The 22,220-nt window shown below is 40.9% G+C and overlaps 1 protein-coding gene across 1 annotated transcript; it reads right to left on the bottom strand.

Moving 5' to 3' along the window:
* Nucleotides 1–142: 142 nt before the first annotated feature.
* On the bottom strand, nt 143–20,363 carry LOC308280783 (protein NLRC3-like; the record flags this gene model as incomplete). Its single annotated transcript, XM_080755100.1, has 10 exons — nt 143–218; nt 485–670; nt 7,247–7,293; nt 8,106–8,276; nt 8,927–9,097; nt 9,640–11,485; nt 17,785–17,841; nt 18,500–18,787; nt 19,064–19,363; nt 20,351–20,363. Coding segments are annotated over 10 exons (3,155 nt in total), but the record flags the coding sequence as incomplete, so codon positions are not given.
* Nucleotides 20,364–22,220: the final 1,857 nt, after the last annotated feature.

The following is a 22,220-nucleotide window of genomic DNA, read 5'->3' as shown; positions in this document are numbered from 1 at the left end:
CCCCCCGTCTGTCTGTCTCACCCCCCGTCCTCCTTCCCTCTCTCTCTATCTCTCTCTCTCTCCTCTCTCTCTTCTCATCTCTCTCTCTCTCTCTCTCTTCTCATCTCCCCCCCCCCTCTCTCTCTTCTCTCTCTCTCTCTACCACATCTTACACAGCTCTGCTGTACCTTCATAAACCTGTATCCCTGCATACAAAGGTTGTGTGAAGGTGGTGTGAACTGTATGGAGGAGGGTCATGGTGTCAGTAACACTGTAAATGACATAGTCCCTTGCACTGTGATCCAGGTACACCCCCACTCTGACTCCTCTGGAGGACCAACTTCCTGACACTGCAGTCTGAACATTGTTGTGTATGAACCTGTAGCTTCCATTAAAAAAACTGTAAACACCATGACTTGCTATTGTTTCCAAACAATGACTCATCACCCTGTCTGTTGATGTCTTTATAACAGACTGCTATACGGACCCATCCATTCCATTTCACCTTCCCAGTAGGACCTCCCACCTTCACACAGACTCTCTTTAATCAACACCTGACTGTAAGAGGTGAATCTCTCTGGATGACGACGGTAACCTTGGTGTTGTCCTGTATAAGTCACCTTTCTGTCCTCCTCTGACAGGACGAGGGTGTCACACACTGTGTTCACATCCAGTGAGAGTGAACAGGAATCTGTGAGAAAAACACAGGACAAAACATCACAACTAATAAACCTCATCAATATTATTATTGTTGTTGTTTAGTGGTTATTAGTTGGTTATAATATATACCTGTACTTAGGGTACAGGTATATATTATAACCCTATAACCCTAAAACCCTATAACCCTAACCCTATAACCCTAACCCTATAACCCTATAACCCTATAACCCTAACCCTATAAACCCTATAACCCTAACCCTAAACCCTAACCCTAACCCTAACCTAACCCTATAACCCTAACCCTAAAACCTTATAACCCTAACCCTATAACCCTATAACCCTAACCCTATAACCCTATAACCCCTATAACCTTATAACCCTAACCTTATAACCCTAACCCTATAACCCTAACCCTATAACCCTAACCCTATAACCCTATAACCCTATAACCCTAACCCTATAACCCTAACCCTAACCCTATAACCCTAACCCTATAACCCTAACCATAACCATAACCATAACCCTAACCCTGTGAGTGAGTGTGTGTGTGTGTGTGTGTGTGTGTGTGTGTGTGTGTGTGTGTATGTGTGTGTGTGTGTGTGTGTGTGTGTGTGTGTGTGTGTGTGTGTGTGTGTGTGTGTGTGTGTGTGTGTGTGTTTAAGGCAGAAAAAAATCGTAAACAGAAAACAGGAAAGATACCTCTTAGGAGTGGACAAACCCAAGGCTAGAACCATGTATCTTTTACCAAAAATACATAAAGATCCAGCCAGTTGGACAATTCCCTACGAAATTCCAACAGGGTGTCCGATTATCTCAGACTGCGGTTCTGAGACTTATGGTACGGCTGAATTCATAGAATATCACCTTAACCCCTTATCCATAAGACACAAGAGTCTATATTAAGGATTCCTATCATTTTGTGGAAATAATAAAGAACATTGTCATTCCAAGAATGCGATATTATTTTCGATAGATATTGACAGTCTATACACAAATATTGAACAAACGCAGGGCTACAAGCCATCAAGGACATATTGCGGAAATACCCGGACAGAAGGCGACCAGACAAAGAGCTTGGAAAAAGATTTAACAAAAATGATTTCAATTTAATGGCAGGGAACGTTTCTCCAAATCAGTGGAACAGCGATGGGCAAACAGTTTGCCCCCTCACTGGCCAACATCTACATGGCATCCTGGGAGGAATCAGTAATGGAAAGATGTCCACTCAAACCATCACATTATTACAGATACCTGGATGACATATGGGGCACGTGGGAATACACCATGGAGGAATTCCAGGATTTTATTACAATCCTAAACACACATCACAGAACAATAACAGTCAGATATGTCACAGACATGACACAAATTGATTTTTTGGACATCACTACATACACGGGTAAAAATTTTGACACAACCGGAAAACTTGACCTGAAGTATCTTCTAAGCTACGGATACACACGCTTTATTACATAAGAGCTCGTTCCACCCACCACACTGCTTTTCAGAATAGTTAAGTCACAGCTACTGCGCTTTAAACGGATTTGTACCCCCCAAAAAAACAGACTTTGAAACAGCATGTAAAATTCTTTTCAAAGCCCTAAGGGAACGAGGCTACACAAGAACTTACCTAAGAAAGGCCTACAGCACCTTTGAGGAGGTCAAAATCAGGGACCACCTTTTAGCCTTAGTAACAACTTATTCCAGCCAAAGCATTTTGGCCAACAAACGCCTGAAAAGCTACTTTGAAAATAGGCAGAACAATCTACTACAGGATTACAGATAATCTCAGCCTATCGCAAAAAATTTTTTTTAAAGGACTACCTGGTCTGTAGTAACTTGAAACAAAGTAACAGGGCTACAAAACCAACTCCAAGTTATTTTAGCCCACAGAAACAAATTATAAATAGAGCAAACAGAAATGTAGTTGGAATTAAACAAATTATACCCTACAACACACACAATGTGATATACCTTATCACTTGTGACATTTGCAGACTGCAGTATATTGGAGAAACGGGAAACTCCATAGCGTGCAGGCTTAACCAGCATCGCTATAATATTAATAACCATAAAGAAACACATTTACTTATTGTAAAACACTATTTAACACATGGGATCCAAGCCCTTAAGGTGTGTGGTCTAGAACACAACAGAAACTGGACTGTTGGAGAGAGGAAATTCCAAGAACAGGAATGGATCAAAAGACTAGATACTAGATACCCAGGAGGGATAAATCTATAAATGTTAAACACTCTAATTCTGGGTAGTGCTTTTCAGAAGTTGCTTATGACGTCATTTTCTAGTTGAAACAGACCTTTCTGAGTGTATGGACAGGCCTTTAACCACTTTCATTGTCACTTTTGTATTGCAAAAAAGCCGATCTACAAGCTCACAACGTGACCCATCGATTTGTGAGCTTGTAGATCTGGTAAATAGTTAACTATATGAGGCGTCTTACTAGTATGTACAATAACTATTAACACAATTACTGCCTTTTAATCTGAAGGGATGCTTGGTGCCGCGCCGTTTCCTCCGTAGACCGCCGCTATTATTTTGAAGGGCCGGAAGGGGGTTGTTTTTGTTTTTTTTGATTATCACTTGACGGCAACGATTACGTCATCTAGTCACATGACAGTGTGAGCCCAGAAGAGAATCATGGCTGCGCCCAGCCGAGTGTATTTGTGTACATTATACAGGCCATGTATAATGTACAATGTCTCTTTTGGAGTAAATGTAGTCTCTTTATGGACCTCTCAATGGATTTACTATGGAGGACGTTCACTTCGCGTGCACGCCCGACGTGCGTTGTAAACAAATCGCGGACATTACCGATGCGGGCGGGAGCGGAGCGACGTACAGTAAGTAATTATACTTTTACAGTAAATACAGTAAGATTGACAGTCCTCACCGTCAATGGCACCATGGTTTTAACCCTTTCAATGACGGTGAGGACTGTCAACGGCAGCAGAACAGTTAATAAGTATGTACAGTCTAAGCCTGTAACGGTTCACTAAATTCACAGTTCAGTTTGCCACCATATTTAAGGGTTACGGTTTGATATTATTTTCGATACGGCAAAACGTATAAATGCCAGAAGAATTTCAGAATAAGAGAAATGAAAGTGAAACCACTGTAACACTCTGTCCGTACGATTTCTGTTTGTATCTCTCTGTCTCTCACACTTGTACGCACTCACGTTTGCACGCACACACACACACACACACTTTAGAGTGCAGAGTGCAACGCTTGAAATTGATTAGAAAACAAAAATGGATAATGATAATGTTGTATCAATGGTTCTATATGTAGACGTCTATCAATTGTATTTATGATTGAGTCATCTATCACCTATCAATATGTAGACTAGTGTATTTATGAATGAGTTTGCATCACTATTTACTTAATCTATTCAAGCTGGTATACTAGCTCACGTTTCACATGCGATCTTGTAGATCTGCTATTTTCAAAAGCATTTGACAAAATGTTTAAACTTTTGAAATAACATGTGAAATGGTCCATTGTGGAGCAACTACAGCAGACACATAGGAGCCCAGGAGTCCTACCAGCAGAGCTGCTGTGTCTAAAAAAAACATATCTCTGAATTCAAGTCTCCATGGGGTGAGTAATCGATAGATAAAAAGTCATTTTAGGGGTGAACTATCCCTTTAAGACTCTGTTTCCTTAAAAACATTAAAATCACACTTACTATCTAACCTTGTAAACCCTCAATACTTAGTAAATTTCACCTTTGGCTCTGTACTTGGTCTGCTCTTTTTTCCTTCTACATCAACCTCTTCACCAACACATTTTCAGTGTATGTTCCTCCCAGAATAGGAATATTATTAAAACCCACATCAACTTTTGCTTCATAGAGAAGTTACATTAATTAAAGTAATTAAAGACCTATTTGTTCATTTAACACATTGGCCGCCATTTTAACATTGACTGCATGGCTCTCCTGCCATTTTGTTTAATAAAAAAATGTATATATATTTTTTATATTGACATTTTTCCTAAATTCTGTGTTTTTTCGACAATGTCATACAGTACCTGAAATGAAAGAGGACAACCTCTAGTCTCACCAAAAAATAAAATAAATAAATAAAAAGCTTTTTTTTCTATAGTTGTAGCCATCTCAAAATAGCCATTTTTTACCAAAATCCAGCTATAATTGAAAGAACTGGAGATATTGACCTTTTTGTGATTGATGGCTTTTCAAGCGAATAACTCAGTTGATATTTGTATTTATGGCGTCAGGCACTTATCAGATAAGTGTAGGGGCCTACTAGTGTAATAAGTGTAATTGTGTAATAGGGCAATAACTGGAATAGTGTAATAGGGCTGTAATAGGTCACCTCTTGCCCTTAGGGCGTCTTACTGACTTCACACAAATAGAAATAAGCTTTTTACCTTTTATTCAACATTCAAGTGTTTTATTTTGCACAGATCACACACACACACACACACACACACACACACACACACACACACACACACACACACACACACACACACACACACACACACACACACACATATAACTTTATATAAGGCCTATGTGTATAACTGTAAATATGTTCCCCATATTCAACTGTTTTTATTTTATTTGTAGCACTTGCTTTGGCGATGTAAAATTATGTTTTCTCATGCCAATAAAGAATCGCACTCATGCTCTGTTGTAAATGCTGTAGTCTGTGGCGAGCATGGGAGAGAACTGATTGGGATTTGCCTGGCTGCAAGCGACAGACTCACACACTACAACAGGGGGTGGTAATGTGTGGGATCTGCCTGTAGAACGGAACAGACTGGTGCGATCACAAACGCTCAGAGGGTGATATTTCTCCGGGACGCGCACTTGCTTCTGTTCAGGCCAGTGGCGTCAGTTCAGAACAAGCTAAGGTGTCAGTTGTACGCCAGTGGTGTCAGTTGTACGCCCTCGCGCGCGTGCAAGACACCAGTTATGTTGCCATACCTTAGCAACAGGCACGATGAAAAGTACATTTTTATTATTTCCCCCTGTAGCCAAGGTATGGCAGCTGCATACTCCTGCCATACCCAATTGACGCCCCTGGTTCAGGCTGCGTGCGCCTCAAACGTGCACGCACGCAGCAGGGAAATCCAAGTAGTGTAGCATTAGTTTTAGGGTGGAAACAATAAACTTACTGCATCGTCGCGGTTGAGTTTCTTTCTTCCTCGTTGGACTCGACGTTGGACTCCACTGAAACGATCGTGGTGCCTGGGATGAGACGTGTTGTGTGCTTGTAGATCTGCTATTTTCGCGACGCAACACTTTCGTCAGACCAGGAATATTATCCACGAGAAGAACAACTCCAGAACAACTTGTCGCGCTTGGGATGCGAGGCGTCGTGTGCTTGTAGATCTGCTCTTTTCACTGCTTTTGTTACATACCGCTGGGAGTTATAACTATGGACGCGACGCCGCTTTTCCTCTGACCACTGGCACTGAGAAAAACAACTGACCAAATACTCGGGGGGATATTTTCTCTCCCCTCCCGCGAGCAGGATCGAGCTTGATCGTTGTGTGCTTGTAGATCTGCTCTTTTCACTGCTTTTGTTACGTACCGCTGGGAGTTATAACTATGGACGCGACGCTTTTCCTCTGACCACTGGCACTGAGAAAAACAACTGACCGAGGACTCGAGCTTGATGATCCGGTTGTTGGTGGAGTGGACCGTCGCTGCAACTAGTTCGAGTAGGTGATGATGTGTTGTTTGTCTTTGTAACCTCACCTCACCAAGCTTTCTAATGTGTTTGTAGCGGTTGTTTGGGTCTAGTAACTCAGTCCCACCTTTTCCCTTGTGGCGCCCTTGCTCTGATCTTTGTTGTTTTCTGTCTGTCTGGGACATAATATTTTGTTGTGGAGACTTTGGGGGGTATGGAGCTATGTGTTGTGTTGGCCCCCTGGCCGATGTGGCAGTTATGGCTTTCCAATTGAACATTTTACTGGATTTTGTTTGATTTGTGCAGCTCTGTTTATGTTGTCGCTTCTGCTAGCCAGGCATGTACACACATAGACATCAAAGGGGGCTTGAGCCCCTGCCCTTTTATCCATCTGTAAAAAGTGTCCACCAAAAGGCCCCTTTAGAAATGTCAGCCCCTGCCTCTCTAAATATTCTCTGCACATCCCTGCCCCACATCCCTCTACATGCGTGTGCCCAGTGTGTCGCTGATTGCACTCTGCGGGCTGCGCTCTGCCACGCTAAATGCATTCACTGTGGTTTATTGGGAGTTTTATTCATTTTTATTGAGATTTATACATTATTACACTCTTGTTTTCAAACACACTTACTTTGATGAGTGATATTGTTGGTTCCCTTTATGACAGAAGGCTCAAACTTTGTCACGGGCTGGGGAAGAGTGTAATTAAACATTACATTATATAAAAGCAAATTCTCAGGACTATCGGGCCTGGCGGGGAACGACATTGGGATTTTCTCAGGACTATCGGGGGAGACGGGGAATGAGTTAATTACTGATGATTATGATCATCTAATCTTCATTCACAGTAGGATGTTAATGAGTGAATGTCACATCATGCTGTTGTGCTGCTTTGATTTCATGAATAAAACAGAATAAACACTTACACTTCCTCACACCTGGTTTCAGCCTCTTCTCTCCACCATGGTCCACACTGTGGGAGGAAGAGAGACAAAGTCAGGCCTTCATAGTCTATAGCAGAGGTTCTAAAACATGTTTGTCTCAGGTCACCCTGTAAACAACTTCATCCATAACCCATTTAGACTGGGAACGTATTATTAAACATTATTTTGTGCTTTAACTATTGAAAAATAGCAGATATACAAGCTCACAGCGCGGCACCAGGTGCCCCGCTGCGAGCTTGTAGATCTGCTATTTTGAAAATGTGTGCAAGTCTTTGAATATTTGAAATCCTGTTTTTTTTTTTTTTTGAAAAACCTATGTTTCTATGTCAGTGGTGTTCAAACCTTTTCATGTGAAGGACCCCAAAATGTATTTGATCACGGACCCCCATCTAAAAATATTCAGTTCCAGGGACCCCCAGAAGCAACATTTACAAATGTTCGCTTAAAAATACATACAAGATTTGCACACATTTTCACAACTTTTCAAAAACTTTAGCTATTTTTCAATAGCTAAAGTATAAAATAATGAAGGCCCCTCCACCTTGGGCCCTGGTAATTCAGTCCCACTGAGTTACATTATTTTCTCAAATACATGTGACCCTTTACAGTCTGTCAGTCAGCACAGACATGGTAGGCATCAACCATGTTGTGATGGAGTGGAGTCTCTTCACATTTAGAACCAGAATTCATATTAATGTTTAGAATTGAAGAAAGGGACTCTTCAAACTGTCTAGGGCACAGAACAGTTGAAAAGCCCTGCTATACAGCATCAGAGTATGATTTCCCTCCTCTAAACCTACTAGAAGCCATTGGCACTGAGTGGCAGCGTGTCTTTCCCTACCTGAGAGTCTTCAATCCCCAGCCTGGATCCTTCACTCCAGCAGAGAGATGCTCCAAACCGTCTCCCAAGTGATTATAGCTCAAATCAAGCTCTTTCAGGTGGGAGGGGTTGGATCTCAGAGCTGAGACCAGAGCAAAACAGCCGTCCTCTGAGACCATACAGCCTGACAACCTACACACACACACACACACACACACACACACACACACACACACACACACACACACACACACACACACACACACACACACACACACACACACACACGTCACAGGGTTATTGTGTTTGAAGTCTGTCAAAAGTCATTTGTATTTTTGGTTAATCTATGTGTGTGTGTGTGTGTGTGTGTGTGTGTGTGTGTGTGTGTGTGTGTGTGTGTGTGTGCGTGCGTGCGTGCGTGCGTGCGTGCGTGCGTTACATGTTCAGGAATACTGACCTGAGAGTCTCCAGTGTACAGTCTGGACTCCCCAGTCCAGCAGAGAGTTTTTTCACTCCGGAATCGGTCAACTCATTGTTACTGAGATCAATTTCCTTCAAACTAGAGGAGTTGGAGAGAACTGATGATAACTCCTCACAGCATGTCTCTGACAGGTTACAGCCACTCAGCCTGGAGAAACATTAGTGATGAAATAATTTGTTTTAGTGATAAAATAAAACATGACCATGTTGTCTTTATTTATTTTTTCTGTAAAAGAAAGTCAGCACAATGTATCAGACTTTGTTTGCCTCCCCCTAAAATTATATAAATTAGACAGGCTAATCTCCATATGTATCTAAACAAGGATATGAATGGTGTTCTGTACATGTTCAAGAATACTGACCTGAGTGTCTCCAGTGTACAGTCTGGACTCCCCAGTCCAGCAGAGAGTTTTTTCACTCCTGAATCGGTCAAATCATTGTTACTGAGATCAATTTCCTTCAAACTAGAGGAGTTGGAGAGAACTGATGATAACCCCTCACAGCATCTCTCTGAAAGGTTACAGCCACTCAGCCTGGAGAAACAAACGTTTATGGATGAAATCAATATGTTTGTGTTTTGTTTTAAAGAAACATGTAATTTGTAAATATTAATTCATACCATATATTATATTAACAATGCTATCATTATTTTACCATTATGTTGTCATTTCCATTCCATAACATTATTTGCAAGTCTATCTGCTAAATACATTGTAAATGTTGCTTCTGTTTTTTAAAACTATTTTTCACTATTTGTCAAGTGAATCACTAGTCGACCAGGGCGACACTTTTTGCACTCTTTCTTTCCTAAGCCATTATTATTATTATTACTTATATTTTTATCTTAGATGTGGTGTTTTTTGTTGTTCTACCACTGCATTGTCTGAAGGAAGCCGAACAAAAATAAGTTTTACTCTTATGTACCTGTACAAAAGATGTAACAATAAAGTACAACCCTTGACCCTTGACCTTGACCTTGAAGTGAGGAATGCTGAAACGGTTTAATGCTTGAATTCTCTTTCCTATAACAGAACATGATATAATATTAAATGTATCCAGTTATCAGTGCACTTACACTGCTCTACTCGAGGCTTTGACCAGTGGCAGCAGCCCCAGAAGAGCCTTCTCTGAAGCTTGGTATTTCCTCAGTTCAAACACATCCAGATCCTTTCCTGATGACAGCAACATGGCAGCTATAGTTGACCACTGAGCAGGAGAGAGTTTCTGTGTGGAGAGACGTCCTGAACTCAGGGACTGTTGGATCTCCTCTTCTAGAGAATCATCATTGAGCTCATTCAGACAGTGGAACAGATTGATGCTTCTCTCTAGAGAGGGATTCTCCCTGATCTTCTTCTTGATGTACTCGACTGTTTCCTGGTTGGTCTGATCGCTACTTCCTGTCCCTCCCAACAGATTGATGCTATCTGGAGATGGATTCTCATTGACCTCGACTGTTTCCTGATCGGCCAAAAGTCTTTGTAAGAGACTCTGATTGGTCTCCAATGAGAGGCCCAGCAGGAAACGGAGGAACAAGTCCCAGTGTCCATTTGGATTCTGTGAGGCCATGTCTACAGCACTCTGGTAGAGGTGTTTGATCTTAGATTTGCCTCTAAATAGCTTGGATCGCTTGGAGGTTGACAGTAGGTTGACACCATCTTTGATGAATCGGACAAAGACATAAAGTGCAGCTAGAAACTCCTGAACACTCAGATGAACAAAGCAGAACACCTCTTCCTTGTACCACCCACCCTTCACCTCTTTAAACATCTGGGTGAACACTCCTGAGTACACAGCTGCATCTCTGATATTAATGCCACACTCTATAAGGTCTGCTTCATAGAAGATCAGGTTGCCTTTCTTCAGCTGTTCAAAAGCCAGTTTTCCCAGAGACAGAATGGCCTTATTCCAATCCCAGTCAGCCGATGTCTGATCTTTGTCATGATACTTCACATTGTTTTGTTCAGACTGAACATCCATGAAACGGAGGTACATCTCAGTCAGTGTCTTTGGCAGTGATATTTTCACCGCTTTTTTCAACATGTTCTCCAGAACTGAAGCAATGATCGAACAGAAGACTGGGATGTGACACATGATGTGGAGGCTTCGTGATGTTTTGATGTGTGAGGTGACTGTTCTGGCCTGGTTCTCATCATCACTGAATCTCTTCATGAAGTATGCATCCTTTTGGGGGTCCGTGAACCCTCTGACCTCTGTCACCCTGTCAACATAACCCTTTGGGATACGAGTGGCTGCTGCAGGTCGTGTGGTTATCCAGATGCGAGCAGAGGGAAGCAGGTGACCACTGATGAGGTTTGCCAGTAACACATCCACTGATGTTGGTTTTGTTTCATCAGTCCAGATGTTATTTTCCTGGAACCGTAGAGGAGACCGAAACTCATCTAGACCATCAAAGATGAACAGAACTTTGGAACTGTTGAAGCTGGAGATTTCCGCTTCCTTGATTTCACCAAAAAAGTGATGAATTAGATCCACCAGGCTGTAATTCTTCTTCTCTTTCAACATCAAATTCAGTTCTCGGAAAGTAAATGGAAACACAAAATGGAAAATGTCATTGGCTTTGTCTTCTGCCCAGTCCAGAGCGTACTTATGAGTTAAGACTGTTTTGCCAATACCAGCCACTCCCTTTGTCATCACTGTTCTGATTGGTTTATCTTGTCCTGGTAAAGGCTTAAAGGTGTCTTCTAATTTGATTGTTGTTTCTAGTCTGGCTGGTTTCCTGGATTCAATCTGTCTGATCTCATGTTCTTTATTAACATCTCCACTGCCTCCCTCTGTGATGTAGAGCTCTGTGTAGATCTGATTCAGAAGTGTTTTTGTTCCTTCTTTTGTCCACTCCAACAAACACTCAAACTTCTCCTTCAGAATAGACTTGAGTTGTTGACACACAGGATCAGGAGTTTCTAAATGACCAAAGAACAGAGCATGTTATGGTAGATGTGGTCCTCCAATGAGAGGTCTTGGCCATTCTAATGTTAAAAGGACATCATGTTTCTGCTGCTGTAGCCACTGAGCTATGGAAAAACAGTTTGATCTAAATTATTGATTAACCAGTCAAGCTGTACATAATTTGTCATATTATGAACAACAAAAATAGGCGATCTACCAGCTCACAACTCATCGCTGAGCTATGTAAAAATATTTTGTTTGACATTTGATCTAAATTATGTACTAATTAACAAGCTCACAACACGTCATGGTGCAACACATTGAGAGCTTGTAGATAAAATGGTAAATGGTGCATTTATATAGCGCTTTTATCCAAAGCGCTTTACAATGTGCATTACATTCACCCATTCACACACACATTCATACACCGGTGGTGGTGGAAACCATGCAAGGCACCAACCAGTTCACCGGGAGCAACTTGGGGTTCAATGTCTTGCCCAAGGACACTTCGACATGTAGACAGGAGAAGCTGGGATTTGAACCTCTGACCCATGGATCATTGGCCAACCCACTCTACCTACTGAGCTACAGCCGCCTAGATTTTTCCTATCCTTTCTTTTTCTTTTTGTACCCAAAATAGGCATGGAAGTTTTTTCAACAACAGTTTAGAATTCGTGGAGATCCCTGATGTCATATTTGACAATGCCCATATATGGATGCTTCATATGGCTAAGACAGAATTAATTTGCAAATCAAGACTGCTGACTATCATCACCTGGATCTCCATATATGAAGATCACAACACTGACCTCATCAAACCCTGGATATCCATACATGGAGACTGCATCATCACTTGGAGTATACATGCCAAAGCACCCATGTGCACTCGCCCATGTGCATGCACCCATGTGCGCGACCTCGCCCTTAGGGCGTCTTACTGGTAATAAACAATATACAAGTTGTAACAAAAGAGAAACATCCTGTACATACCATGTTCTGGTGGATCACTGTCTGGTGATGGAAAAACTCTTAGTGGATATTCTATGACACACACACACACACACACACACACACACACACACACACACACACACACACACACACACACACACACACACACACACACACACACACACACACACACACAATTAATTCAGTCCTAGAATGTGAAAGTAATAGTTTTACAATGGAATTGCACATCGCCTGACAATACAAAAAGTAAAGTAGGGCATTTTTTAATCAGAGAAAAAATTATTCTGTTTTTCCTGTTTTTTTTTTGTTTTTCTTTCTCTATAGACTCTAATAAAACACTGCTTAATTCATTTCTCCATCACCCAGCTTCATATCTAAATTCCAGCTTCATTCATGCTGTGTGAGCTTTCCTTTTTTTGCCTTGCGGTTGGTTGTTGAAAACAAAGTAGAAGATTAATGTGAAAATTAAAGGTGATACACCATGAAATTTCACTTTTCCTATTTTAAAACCTTTTTTGGGGGTCCCACTAGCACCTTCTATCCTCACAAAGTCCCATTTCTGACCGGTGTGTCTTTCTCTGGTTTTGAGAAGGCGAAGGTTAAAAGTATCCCACGGGTTCTCAAAACAGGCTGTCCAGATTTGCTGCCGATTGTGACGTCATCACCAAAAAAAAAAATATTAAAAAAAAAAAAAATCTAAAAGATTTTGGGGGGGGGGGGGGGGGGGTGGCGCAGTTCAGGCCAAAGGTGGTACTGCAGCTGAAATGCTTTGAGAGCCATTCAAAAATGAGAGAGACTGTCTATTCACACTGGGTGAAAAGAGAGATTATCTTACATATACTGGTAGAGTATATGACAGTTTATTGGGTATATACCTTTTTAGGGATATTCTGGCATATTCCTCTGTATTCAGTGATAATCAGTGATATACTGCCCCCAGCTAGACAAAGGCACACCAGGGGGTCTGGTTCATTCCTTTGACCTACAAATTGACTATTTGTTTAAAGAAAGGGGAGGAGGGCAAACAGCCCCCCTCCCAAAAAGACAAATTTTAGTTTGCCTTGTATAAAGGGCTTAATTTGCCTTAACTCACATTTTCAAGTAATTACAATGTTGTAAAAAGTAGAAACTTGCAATCTCATGTACTATAATGACATTCAATGATGACTAATTAGAAACAGTTGTATGATACAATACGTCTTTATTTTTGAACATCATAAGAGATACAGTATAGTATTGTACAGTATTGTATAGTACAGGAATGGCATGCAAATTGACTGGAATCTCATTTGGTCTAAGTCAGGGGTCTTCAACGTTCTTCGCGCCTATAAATGCCTTCGAAGCGTCCCTGTTGCGTTATTTAACCACTTGAACCGTCAATACTTAATAAATTTGACCTTATACTCTGTACTTAGTTTGTTCTTTTTCTCCTCTACAACACACCTCTTTGCTGAAAATAGCCGATCTACAAGCTCACAATGTGTTGCATCATGACGCATTGTGAGCTTGTAGATCGGCTATTTATTTCAAAGTCTACTGTACATAAAACAGAAGCTGTTTCTGATCTGGGTTCAGACAACACCATGACCAACACCAAGTACAGTAGCTCAGACCAGGCAGTTCCTTTATTCTGTCTTAACCAATCACGTTCCTTATCAGTGTGAAAATGTGACCAATCAGGTTTCTTGCTTCAACCTTTTGAATTCAAACTGTCTTGCAGTCTGGCTCTCGGGCAGACAGTAGTAGCCTAACTGCTTGCTGAAGAAGACAGAGAGGAGAAGTGTTACCTAAATTAATGGATAATTTTCAAACTGTTTGGTAAGTTGCAACAAATATAATTCTATGTAAGTAGTCTATTATATGTTAGAGACAGGTAATAGTAGAGACATGTAACCATTTCTCAAAGCATAGCAGCTAACTAAAAAAGGGGTTTGTTTTGTTTAAGGGGGACAAACATTGTTGATTAGATTAGATTAAATTAGGTTGTATTGCTTATTGTTCTCAACATCATATTGTCTGTATTTATCTAGTGACCATTTCTTTCAAACCGTGGACTGGCCTTTTTAACAACTTTTATGGGTTTTAACCACTTAAACATTGCATTGCATGTGGGTCAATTTTTTATTGTGTCTCTGCAAGAAGAAAGTTAAGAACTTATTGGTGAATGAGGCCCATTGAGAGTAAGTTAAAAGGAACTGTTTGTTATTGTGTTCCTGTAATAATTTTAATTTAACAAATTGTTTAACTCACTTAAGCTCTTTTAGACAGTTAGCAGATAGTGACCGTCCCCTTTGTCACTGTAAATGTAAATGGCCACTGCTAGGTGGGGGTGGGGTGACTTTACTGGGCCAGTCAACTAACATTGTTCTCATTAACAGTGTCTGTCTGTTCTCCATATGACCTGTATGTGTCCACCAAATGCGAGGAGGCCTTTATGCTTAACTAACTTTGTGAATCATTCTCTTTGTTAAAGGAATTAAGACGTTTGCACAACTCGGAAAACAACAAACACAAACTATCCCCACAAGAAAGGTAACAATTTGTTCTATGTTGTTCTTTGCTGTATCACATATTGTAGTAAAAAGACACATTAGCTAGGTACATAGGATATTTGAATTGGGTGATAACACCTTTGAACTTTAAATAGATTGTGTTTGTAGATAAACAACGAAATAAATCCTAATTGCATTTTCCTTGTATTCTAAGCTGCCTGAAGGACCCATTTTGAGTCTTTGAAAAGGAGCCATCGACTGGACCAGCCAGAAAATGCTCTCCGCAAAAAGAAATTGACTATGTCAATGAATCACAGACAGAGAAAGACCAGGGTAAGTTTGGAACTGTTTGTTTTTTGCTGTTGTTATTATGTTTTACATGTTGTATCAATGTAATAATGGTAATTAAATACATACAATTAATTGCTATTCTATGTTTTACAGTTGCTGACCACCAGGATTGCATATCTGGAGACAGATGAAGAAAGAGCTGTGTGGTCGCATGCATGCTGGGAGCTGATGTCAGACGAGGAGGATGCTGAAGTTGACTGGCGCGCGGTGTGGATCGTCTCACCTCCTCCGGAAAGAGATGCTCAACTCTCCGCTCTCTGCAACGTGCTCCAGGAGAGGAAAAAGAGTGACCCGCGATGGCTTCATCAACACCACCGCATGCACCGAGACGCACTGGGAGAGCACCGCCCATTCATGGCTCTCTTAAACAGTACCATGACTTAAATGGTTATGTTGTCCAGTTTGGACGGAGAGGAAATGGGGAGCGATATCAGCCAGCGATACACTGCACAGAACTGCTCATTTTTGTAATTATTGTCCCCTTTGTGGGAGCAGAACTGTTGTCAGTTCCCTTTTTTTTTTTTTTACAATTTGTTGTTTCTTCTACAAATGTTTTCTGAATGCTGCATACTGTGAAGTTGAATATTAATCTGTTGCACATAGAACACACTGTGAAGATGTTTAAAAAAGTGAAGTACAGTAGCCTACAGTACAGTAGCAACTACTGGAAAAAATATGCTGTTGGCGTATAGAATATGTCAAACTGTTTGCACATATACATCTGAGGATGCTCTTTTCTTTTCCTGTTGCTCTTTTGCCTTTTGCACTCCTTTATTTTTTACGTCTTACTACTATTTACTATTTACACCTTTTTAGATTATTATTATTTTTAGATGTGGTTTGCTGTTATTATTTTGTTTTTTGATATACATGCGTTTTCATGTCAAGGATCCCCACAATTGTAATTGAAAACTGACACCATGTATGCACCATTTAAATATTTTGTAACGTTATGCTTTTCTGTTGTGTTTCTCTCAATAAAAACAATTTACCTGACTGATGCCTATTCGTTCATAAATTAATTCTATGTGACACAGTGCAACACATTTTGAGCTTGTAGATCTGCTATTTTGCTATTTTTTTTTAATTGGAATACTGAATAATGATTAACTAGAATATAAATATACAATAATATACAATATATATAATATATAATGGACCCAATGTGGAAGGGGGGTCCACGAATACCCCCCCCCCCCCCCATTAACCCCCCCCCAATGTGGAAGGGGGGTCCACGAATACCCCCCCCCCAATAAACCCCCCCCCCCCCCCAGTGTGGAGAGGTCACAGATCACAGCCAATCACAGCTGGCTCAGTGCACATGCTCAGTGAAAATGCAGGTACAGGGTGGGGGAAAAAATCCCTCCCACCAGTGAGAAATCCTGGGACTAGAGAGGTGTGATTTCTGACAGCAGCCACAGCAGGGGTTCACGCATACTTAAGTAGTGGTACAAAACGGCTATATACCGAACTGAATACTCCTGAATATCTGGCTGATTACCTCTGATTATGCCGGTTTATTTACTGAATATACTGTCATAGAATGTAGTATACTGGCCCGATAATGTATCTTTTCACCCAGTGTCAGGAGTGGTAATTTAGCCTCAAACCTTTTGAAAAACGTTTTTGGGACATAAACAATATGACATAAATACTTTTTAAATGCATGGTGTATCACCTTTAAAATGCAATAGCACAAAGTGGTCAAGTTGTTATTGTTTTATTATTAAATGTAAACATCAAACATATAATTTAACAGTCTGTCCCTGTTACAGATGTTGTCCAAAAATCATGCAGATCGGTACACAGTATCTCTGTAGCCATCAAACGAAACAGGTATTTCTTACATTGATGCTCCTACATATTATCATGTAAGCACCAGTTAAAGTTACTTTCCATCCCTCATATACTATGTGCACAGTGCACACCCCATAATCCCATTTCGGAGTTCATATCTTTGAACGGGTAAGGGCTAGTTTTAATTAATTTGGAGGCCATGCAACATGTTATTAAAATATTGATTGGATGTTCATGATATGGATTTATTTACTACATCAGTTTTTAAAGGAGAATTTAAATTCTCTTTTACAGTGGAAAACTATTATCTATCATACACGCTCTGAGGACTATTTGATGCTTGAGATTCCACATGTCTCCACTAGGGATGGAAAGTCAGCTTTCAGGTGTTGTGCCTCACAGACCTGGAACTCCTTACAGGCTTCACTTAAGTATAGTTCTCTTGTTCTCCTACTGTAGGTCACTTTAAGATGTATCTACTTAGGTCAATCTACATTTTACTTGTTTTAATTGTTGATAAATCATGTGATGAAATGTTATTATATTCATTTACATATTCTGTTATCTGTATTCTTTTTCTTTTCATATTGTTGTTGTGTTTTGTGTTGTAATCTCGACACAGAAAAGAATATCATTAATTAGTATGAGGTTTAACTCCAGACCAGGTTACATCACAAACTGCAGTTTTCAAACTCACTCACCTTCAGGATCACGCTCACGCTTAAACTCAGGTGATGAAAACATCTTCCTGATACGATCTGAGATGAAATTCAAACACAGTGACAACATGACATGACAATGACAAACATTAACATTAGTTGTGTTCGAAGGCGCAGCTAGTCTACCTCCGCAACGTCTGACCAACTACTGTCTTATGTTATGTGTAACTTAAAATCAGTGGAGAAACTTACTACGAAATATCACCCCCACTACCAAACCAACTGCAACGATAACGCCTGCAACGATAACACCTCCCACAATGGCTGCTGTGAGTGTAGGTGTGGGTGTAGGTTCAGGTGGAGGTCCTGAGGAGAAAAAAGGCTTTAATCGATCTTCAATTCAAGAAAAATAAACACATGTTCTGCATTTTGTTGACAAATTGGTTAAATAATGGAAATTATTTTGAACACACTCAAGAAATTAACTCATTTTCAGAAAGCAACTGGTTGCCCTATATTTCTGGTCTAGCTGTTAGAATGAATAAGAGCTGCTTCACTAAAATTAAACCTAAAACCTGTTACTTGGCTCGGTATATAATTTTAGAAAGAAGGATGATTTGCAATGCAATTTAATAATTAATACATGTTCACATGATGTAGAGAAGTAAACTATACCAAGATATACATTACATACCTTAAAAGAATAAAGACTGTAACTGTGATTCAATGTGTTCACATGGTGTAGTAAACTACATACCTTCATGATAAAGATGGTTGCGATCAGGATCACTCCGCTCCATGCTGAACACGTTCTTCACTTCACAAGTTAATGTTTTAACTTTCCCATCTTTATCCCTGGTGACAATCAGCCGATTAGAGTTTGGTCCAGAGTCAGACACCATCCATTCCCCTTCATCTTTCTTCCAGAGATAGGTGACTGGCCCTGACTCTGTGACATCCTCACGCAAGACACAGTCCACTTCACAGCTGGTGGAGTTAGAATCACAAGGTTCCTTGGTGGCCACCATTGGCTTTGGGACTTTCTCTGTTGAGGAAACAGAATAAAGACAACTTACTGCTGATGTTGTCTCCAGACTGCAGTTAAAATAAAACACATGTTGGCTGTATGATCTTCCCCATGTAATTGTTATGGTGCAGATATATTTAAATCCATTTTCTATAGAACCAGTGAGTGTTTGGTGGCATCATTTAAGGTTGTGTTTTTACTTTTCTCAAAATCATCACACGGGCAGTGAACATTCTATATTATAAATAGGCACATGATGACACATGATCTTCACAGGACACAGTTCATACTCACTCATCTGTTTAACTGTGTAAGTCTTGCTCAACAGTCGACCGTTGATGTGCACAGAGTATTCTCCAATGTCTTCTATGGTCATATTGTTGATGACCAACTGCCCAGTTTCTTTATCCAGTTCTGTGCGGTTTTTAAATGTCCCGTAGTAATCCACAACAGGACCAAGAACCAGATCCCATTCTGCTGCTTTATTGGGTCCATGTTTCCACAGGATGCCAGTGATGGGTTCAGTAACAGAGCTGGTATCTGGAAGCAGGCGAAGGACTCCTTGTGGTGGAATGTAAATCAAATCTTGCTGAGCTGTGGAGAGAAGATTATTTCAGTCAAGTTTAGTTAAAGTAGTCATTAAAGTTCTTGCTGATAACAAAAACTCATAAACTGAACCATACATAAAGCATGGGTAAAATGTGTGCCATAGTTCAGTTCACAACAGGGAAAAAACTGTTCAAAAATAAATAAAACAGTTCTGAGATCATTACACTAACTGTTTTGACAATAGCCGGTCTACAAGATTAAACTATTTACATTAGCAGTAGTCATAATAGTACTAAAGTCAATACAATGATCATCAGGGCAGGCTGCTGTACACTGTAGCAGCAGTACACCAATGATACCAGTAGAGGGCAATGTGACTCCACACATAAACTGTTAGCCCCATTTCTACACACAGTGAACAATGTTACCATGTTGACATTATTTACAGTTTACACTGGGTTAAATAAATAGAAGATCAGTTTAACAACATTTTGAAACAGCCTTTAGTTTCAGCTTGACAATAACAAGCTAAAAGGTTGCTGACCCCTGATATAAAAGATCAATATCAATCAGGTCAATAATGACAACTTATGTTATAGTTAGAGTGTAGCCAACATACCAGCCCTGCACACACGCACACACACACTACTCTACATACAGTATGTTTCCATACATAGATATTATTGACTACGAAGACCATAGGATTATGATTATTGAACGTATATAGGACATTTTAATGAGAAGGGCTCTGGTTACAAAGTGGCCATTGAAGGACTGGGCACTTTTATGAAGTGGGGTAGAACTTGTCAGTTGAAGTGGGCACTGGATAGAACTGGTCAGTTGAAGTGGGCACTGGATAGAACTGGTCAGTTGAAGTGGGCACTGGATAGAACTGATCAGTTCAAGTGGGCACTGTCCTTGTGTCTGTGCCATTACCACTCTGGTCTACTAGGCCCAGGCCCAGAGGCCCAGTAGCTCAGTGGGCCTCTAAACCAGAGACTATGTTAATTATCACTGTTTTTGTATAGGTACACGCCTGCGACATGCCGTCAATGCGAGTCGGAGGTTTGAATCACGATCTTGACTACCCTTGCTGCGTGTCACTCCCCAACTCTCTCCCACTTTCCTGTCAGTCTACTGTCCTATCAATAAAAGCCTGAAAACCAATCTTAAAAAGAAGTGTGTGGGGGGGTTTGTGAAAACGCTCTGATTTGCTGGTAAAGGTAGCTATAGAGATGTTTTCAGTTAAAGTTAGCAGGCTGTCATTCCTAACATTCCTCTCCCATCAACTCATTTGGCTCTGTTCCAATCAGATCGCTCTAGCTCAGCGGTTCTCAAACTATGGGTCAAGTGGGGTCGCAGGGAGGTGCCGCTGGCATTGGCAACCAAAAATAACAATACAAAATACATACAAAACATATATATTTTCAAAAGTAGCCAGGCATTTAGTTCGCAAAATGTATTTGAACCACCTGACGTTTAAGAGAACCGGGCAGCTATTAGCAACACTTATTTGCGTCCATTTGAATGACGGCCGATAGGCAAAACTGTGTCAGACCACCAGCAGGTATTTGGTGCCCGTGGGGGGGATTTGCCCCTGGGCTACTATATGGATATAATATGGTAGTTGGTTTTCTAAGCAGCTTACAGGTGACAGGCATGAATCAGACATGAATCAAGGTGTGTCCTACATGTTACAAATGTTAGCCAGTGGCATATAGCCAGCATGGAGGCAGAGAGGCCTCCCCAACCACAACCAAGTGTGATCTCACTTCCCTTAGAAAAACAATGACTGAAAAACGCCATCCCTAAATCTAATTCTTGGTTACGCTACTGTCAGTAGCAACATTGGCAATGTTTCAACTGTTTCAACTGAAATGGGACCCTCCCTCCTTGGGCCCCTGACTGACGGTCAGTCAGCCATTTTTTAGGGCCCCGGCCCCACCGGCCCTATGGCTAATACAGCCCGGCCTGGAGCGGAAGACCAGAGGTGCTGTTGTCGAGATGTTATAGCGCGTTATTGGAACAGTCAAAACAATTTGTTATCGATACGAGTTCAAATATGCCACAGACACTTTTAAACCAGAGTCGATGCACATAGCAAGACGTTAATAAAGGTGAACTGTTACACACATGTACCTTAATGATCTAGGCTCATCTACATTTTAAACAAATCGCCCGAATTATTTTTGAAAGAAAGTGACTTGTGTAACACAGACTGGTGTCAAGTGCGCACCGTGCCAACTTGGATGGTGCAACATGAAAACATGCTCGAGAACACAATGCCCCAAGGACAGGGCGGCATTGGCTCAGGGGTAGAGAAACCGTCATTAAAACACAGAGGGTTCCTGAAGGATCCCCACTTCGAATCCGGGCTCCCCCAGAGTAAGTGTCGAAGAGTCCTTGAACAAGACTCTGAACCCTTAGTTGCTCCTGATGAGCAGGTTGGTGCCTTGCATGGTTTCCTCCGCCATCGGTATTTGAATTTATGTGTAAATGGGTGAATGTAATGCACAATCTATGTAAAGCGCCTTGGATAAAGGCGTTATACAAATGCATAATTTACCATTTAGGCTACAATACAAATATTCAGAAATAAATAATATGTTAGTCTGTTGTCTTGGAGAATGAAACCTGGCTTTCCAGGAGTCTTGGAGGTTCAACATAAGCTCTTGAAAAAGGCTCCCAGATCCAGACCCAGAATGTTATAAAGTTTATTTATCCACCAACCTGATGTCAGAAAGTGTTCAGCAGCCATGAACACACACACTAACCACAGCGCTGTGAGGGGACCAGTCTTCATGTTGAACATCGATCACCAATCAATAGAGATTCAATACCAACGAACGACTCAGAACACGACCGACGTTACTCACAACCACGTTAATGGTGGAGTGATTTA

The sequence above is a fragment of the Nannobrachium achirus genome (assembly GCF_963921795.1).
Source record: "Nannobrachium achirus genome assembly, contig: SCAFFOLD_277, whole genome shotgun sequence".
In the NCBI taxonomy this organism is placed as follows: domain Eukaryota; kingdom Metazoa; phylum Chordata; class Actinopteri; order Myctophiformes; family Myctophidae; genus Nannobrachium; species Nannobrachium achirus.
This window is presented reverse-complemented; position numbering and strand designations above follow the sequence as displayed.